Genomic DNA, 5,000 nt, shown 5'->3' on the forward strand with positions numbered 1-5,000 from the left:
TCTGCCTGGTTTGTAGGGCTGTGCTCGATTGAAGAAATTCTTAGTCGACTAACACTCATTCAATTGTATCGACTAATCGATTAGTTGATTTAATCGACAGATCTGTAAATCTGAGTTTCTCTGCAAAGAGTCATGCAAAAGCACCACTTTCATTTTTGCGTTTACCAGAGATGTGCTCGTACGTTTCTTGGAAATAAGTCATTCAGCATGAAAAAAGCATAAAACATGACTAATCGACTAAAGAAATCTTAGTTGACTAAGACCAAAACGACCGATTAGTCGACTAATCGACTAAGAGGGAGCAGCCCTACTGGTTTGATTCCTCCCTGCAGCTCAGGCTGGAAACCTGTATGTTTATCTATCCTGCTTCCGTTACACATTTGCAGGAACCAATCACAAACTGGCTTATGCACCTGGCGCGCTATTGGCTGGTTTAACACGCTGATAATAGAGAAGCGACCAAGCAGCTTTTTGATTACATTCAACTGCTCAGCTGCTGTTTTAAAAGATTTCAAAGGATAGAACAATTCCTACAAAAGAAGGATGTGTTTGCCTTAATACCGACCGGCTTTCGCTCTGCAAAGTACGTCACCCGGATCGTTGGTCTGATTGGTTGAAGGACTATCCAATGGCGTAGAGTCATTTGAACTACGCCCGTTGATCCCGCTTCTTGTGCAGTAGAAAATCCAGAGCAGACTCCCCAGACTAATGTGGTCTGGTGATTACACTGGCTTCCTGCCCCTCAAAGAATTTATTTCAAAATACTTCTGTTGGTTGTAAAGCACTGAACGGTTTATTCCTGATCTGCTGCTACATTATGAACCCCCCAGACCTCTCAGGTGGTCTGGGTCAGGTCTGATTTCTGTCCCCAGACCTCTCAGGTGGTCTGGGTCAGGTCTGCTTTCTGTCCCCAGAGTCAGAACTAAACACAGAGAAGCAGCGTTCAGTTTTTATGCTCCACATATCTGGAACAAAGTCCCAGAAAACTGCAGGTCTGCTGCAAAGGCTGAAGACTTTTTTCCTTTTTGATGCAGCCTTTTATTTTAAAATTGTTATTTTAAACTTTTACTGCACTGTAACTTTTATTCTTGGGGCAGCAGTAGCTCAGTCCCGTACGGACCATTAACGGACTGTAAACTGGTAGCTGGAGAGGTGCCAGTTCACCTCCTGGGCACTGCTGAGGTGCCCTGGAGCAAGGAACCAATTTTTTGCCCCCCCCTTTTGTTGATACAAATATTTTCAAGCTGTAAACTGCAGTCCGCCTGTCAAGTCAAGAGGAAGGCTAACAAACATGCCAGAATGTAACCCTCTGTGGACCTGCAAGTGAAGTCAGTAGTTGTGAAACGCATTATTCGGAGGTACCTTGTGTATGTGTCCAGCTATGTCTTTGTTCTTGATGATGACCAGCAGTCTGTTGTCCGAAGTTTCTTCGCTCAGAAAGGTTACAGGACTCTGCTCCATGTTACCCTGCTTCAACAGGTATTCCTACAACACACACACACACACACAAGTAGTAAGAGCAAAGCTGGATTTTAAATAGTCTTTATGAATCTCTGCTATTACACTCCAGTGGACCGCTATGGGACCAGATCACAGGTCATTATATTAGTTTCCTTTCTATCTTTTTATTCAGTTAATGTGCTTTTTCATAATTCCCCCCAGAATCTTTTAAATTAAAAGATGTCGATCTGTCACATTCATCAATGACAACTAAAACTGAAATATTGTATCCAGGCATCACATTTTAACTGTTCTGCCCATGAGGGTTACCTTGACTTCCTCATGAACCTGGTCCTCTGGCTCGGGGCTGTGGAGGTAGAACTGCAAGGAGTTTCTCTTGACGTCCTTGATGATCTCCACCAGGCTGCTGAACACTTCTGGCTGCAGCTGGCTGATGAGCGAGCTCAGGGCCATGGCTGGGGGAGCTGGGCCTGTGCCGGGACCGGGGATGGATTCAGAGGGCGGACTGGAGAGCAGCTCAGAGGGGCGAGACGGTTCTGTCAAGGGCTTAGAGACACCGCTGAACCCTGGCAAGGTCACCTCAGAGTTTGCACCTGCAAGACTACTCCCACCTTCTACACCAGCGGTACAATGCACAGTCCTGGTAGTGCTGTTGTCTTGCGTTTGTCTGGCGTTATGAATGACTGTTCTAGTTATCTCCAAAGTGTGACTTTGCTGTGGGTTCCAGTGGGATTGTGGGGACTTGTTAATAGGAGGAATAAGGACGGAGGCATCAGTAGGCTTGTAGATGGAACCAGACGCAGAGGTAGATAAAGTGACATGAGACGTCGAGGGGTTCCTGTTGTTTGTAGCATTAGGAACCTGTATGGTGAGTGTATGTGGCTGCCACACCTCACCTCCTCTGGAGAGAGCAGGATTTTGACTGACTGAATCACCGACGTCAGCAGCTGTCAGTTCACCACAGAGACCATCATCATCTCTGCCGGTTTTAGCATTAGCTGCTCGGATGCTAGACACAAAATCACTAACTCTGCTAGCCAGCGCGTCATCGACAACAGTCCGGCTGGTGCCGGCCTTGTGGCTCGGCCAGCTGTCATTAAACTCTGTCAGAATGCCCTCAATGCTGTCCTGTAGTGAGCTAACGTAGTCCTGGACCGGGGGGCAGGGGTTGTAGAATGACACATACTGTGAAAACTGAGATATGAGGGTGTGTGGGGGTGTGTGTTGAGGTGCGGGGGCTTGTGTGTTTGAAATAGAGTGTGGGGACTGGGGGAAGCTGTAATTAATGCTCTGCTGCTGCAGGAGGAGCTGTATCTCAGAGGAGAAGTCGCCCAAATGTTTGTCCACAATGTTGTCAAGACGAGAAGGAGGTAAGGAGACGGAAGGAGAAAACAAAGAGCTGCCTACGAGTTCTGTTGCTTCTCCTTTTTGCTCATTATCACTATCACTAGCTACCACATGCATCATTTCCACCTCTTCCTTCTCGTCTTTCTTACCCTCGCCGACCCCTTCTTGTTCTCGCTTTTGCACTTTCTCAACTGGCTGAGATTCTTTTTCCTCCTCCAAAACTTCCTTCTCCCGCTCATCAGGTTGGGGTGAGAGGTTCGTCGTCCTCTCTGGAGCTGGAGCGATAGATGCAGACATGGATGGCTCTTCATTCTTCTTTTCCTTCCCCTGAGGTTTCTCTTCTCTGTCCTTGAACACCCCTGCAGAAGGCAGAACACACAATGGATGCATACCGAGTAAAAAAATTATATAACAACACAAGTCCCAACTGATGCGCCATTATTTATAGGTAAGTGCAGAATGTGGTCGAGGTCTAATTTGAATACTAAGCTTAGTAGCTCATCACCTATGTTGTTGGCATTAAAAATGAAAACGTAGTAGTGTAGATGTAGCCTCAGTCTACATCTCTAATCTCTTTTCGATCACGATTGCACACCCACCCACAGCTCTAAAACCTTGATTCTATTTGCAGACGACAAGATCATAGTTGGTCTGATATCCAACAAGGACGAAACAGCCTACAGGGAAGAAGTTCAGACAGTCTGCATGGTGCAAGGACAACAACCCTAACCTCAACACACACAAAATAAAAATAAAGAGATGATATGGACTTCAGAAAAAAAAAACACCACACAAGACTGCATTAAGTGCATCAGACTGTGACCACTTTCAACTTCCTGGTAGTCATATTCAGCCTGGTCAAGAAGACTCCCCTAATTGCTGACCAATTGGGTGCCTGGGTAGCTCACTTGGTTGAGCATGCACCCCTTGTACAAAGGCTCAGTCCTTAACCGCAGCGGCCTGTGGGTTTGAGTCTGACCTGCAGCCCTTAGCTGCATGTCATTCCCCTCTCTCTCCCCGTTCCTGTCTTTAGCTGTCCTGCCAAATAAAGGCCTTAACTGCTCCCAAAAATAATCTTTATAAAATAAAATAAGAACTGATAAGCGCTGCAGACAGAAAGGACCTGCAAAGTCCTAGTTAAAACGGCTCAGTTGATTGTTTGCTCCTTACTCCCAGACCTGAGAGACATCCACTTGAGCCGTCTCCATAAACAGGCCTCTAACATAATGGGAGACCCCTCACACCACAGATGGCCCCCACCCTCCTAGCAGGCAGGCTCAGAACCAAACTCACACGGTCAACAGCTGTTCCCCAGAGCTGTGGACCCCGCCCTGCTCACTTCAAAACAACTAGGCCCCAGGTGCAATAACCAACTGCTGCTGCTAATGCAATAAGTGCCATGACTGTCAATCTGAGTTTTTAAATTCATGTATAGTATTTTATTTCCCACAATTTTAGCCACCATTTATATATGCACGTGTAGTGTTGTTCTGTCTGTAAATATTGAAATGGTCACAAATGTAAAGGGTGTGTACTCGAAATACTGAGGACAAAAAACCCAGCAGGCTAGGATTGCCTCCACACGGCTCTCACAGAACGTTCCCCAATACGTGAAACACCTCCGTTTTTATCAACGCCACGTGCATTAACGTGCAAGCGCGGCTGGACTGGCTATCAAAACAAAGAAGCTTGGATTACACCACACACAGAGGTAGTGTGACTTCATTCTGACCCTCAGGACGCCATTACGCCACTAAATCTTCACCTACAAAATATTTTTTTGTTGTCAAATAGATCCCCTTTAAATATACTTAATACTCTTTTTCCACCAAAATTCACGTGTATGCAGGTTTTTTAAACACCTTTAAACGAGCTAAAAATAGCCGATAGACGAGTATGCCTGTCTGTTTTTTCTGGTGTGTAACGTTTAACGTCATGAACGCGCCAGAAAACAGTGTTAACTTTGCCTGCTACAGCTTTCTGATACAGTGCACAAAACTGCAAACTCTGCTGTACATTCACTTCATATCTTCAGGCCAGTGAAAATGTTCAGGCCGTTTTATGGTTTTGCGGAGGCTCCACGCAGAGCTTTCGCTGTAGCCTACGTAAGTGGCCTGATGTTTATACTTGTGCGCTTGTGTGTGCGTCAAACCGGCATCTGTGTGTGTGTGTGTGTGTGTGTGTGTGTGTGT

General features: G+C 46.0%; 1 protein-coding gene across 5 annotated transcripts in view; it reads right to left on the reverse strand.

The window, feature by feature from the left end:
- The window catches only part of tasora (transcription activation suppressor a), a 75,628-nt gene that overhangs the window by 19,327 nt on the left and 51,301 nt on the right, over positions 1–5,000 (reverse strand). For all 5 annotated transcript variants that reach the window (XM_031301379.2, XM_031301378.2, XM_031301376.2 and 2 more), the window contains exons 21-22: positions 1,771–3,167; positions 1,363–1,485 (exon numbers count right to left, since the gene is read on the reverse strand). In XM_031301379.2, coding sequence (XP_031157239.2) covers positions 1,363–1,485; positions 1,771–3,167 — 1,520 coding nt within the window. The remainder of the gene's footprint in view (positions 1–1,362; positions 1,486–1,770; positions 3,168–5,000) is intronic.

This window comes from Sander lucioperca, chromosome 6, assembly GCF_008315115.2.
Source record: "Sander lucioperca isolate FBNREF2018 chromosome 6, SLUC_FBN_1.2, whole genome shotgun sequence".
Lineage (NCBI taxonomy): Eukaryota > Metazoa > Chordata > Actinopteri > Perciformes > Percidae > Sander > Sander lucioperca.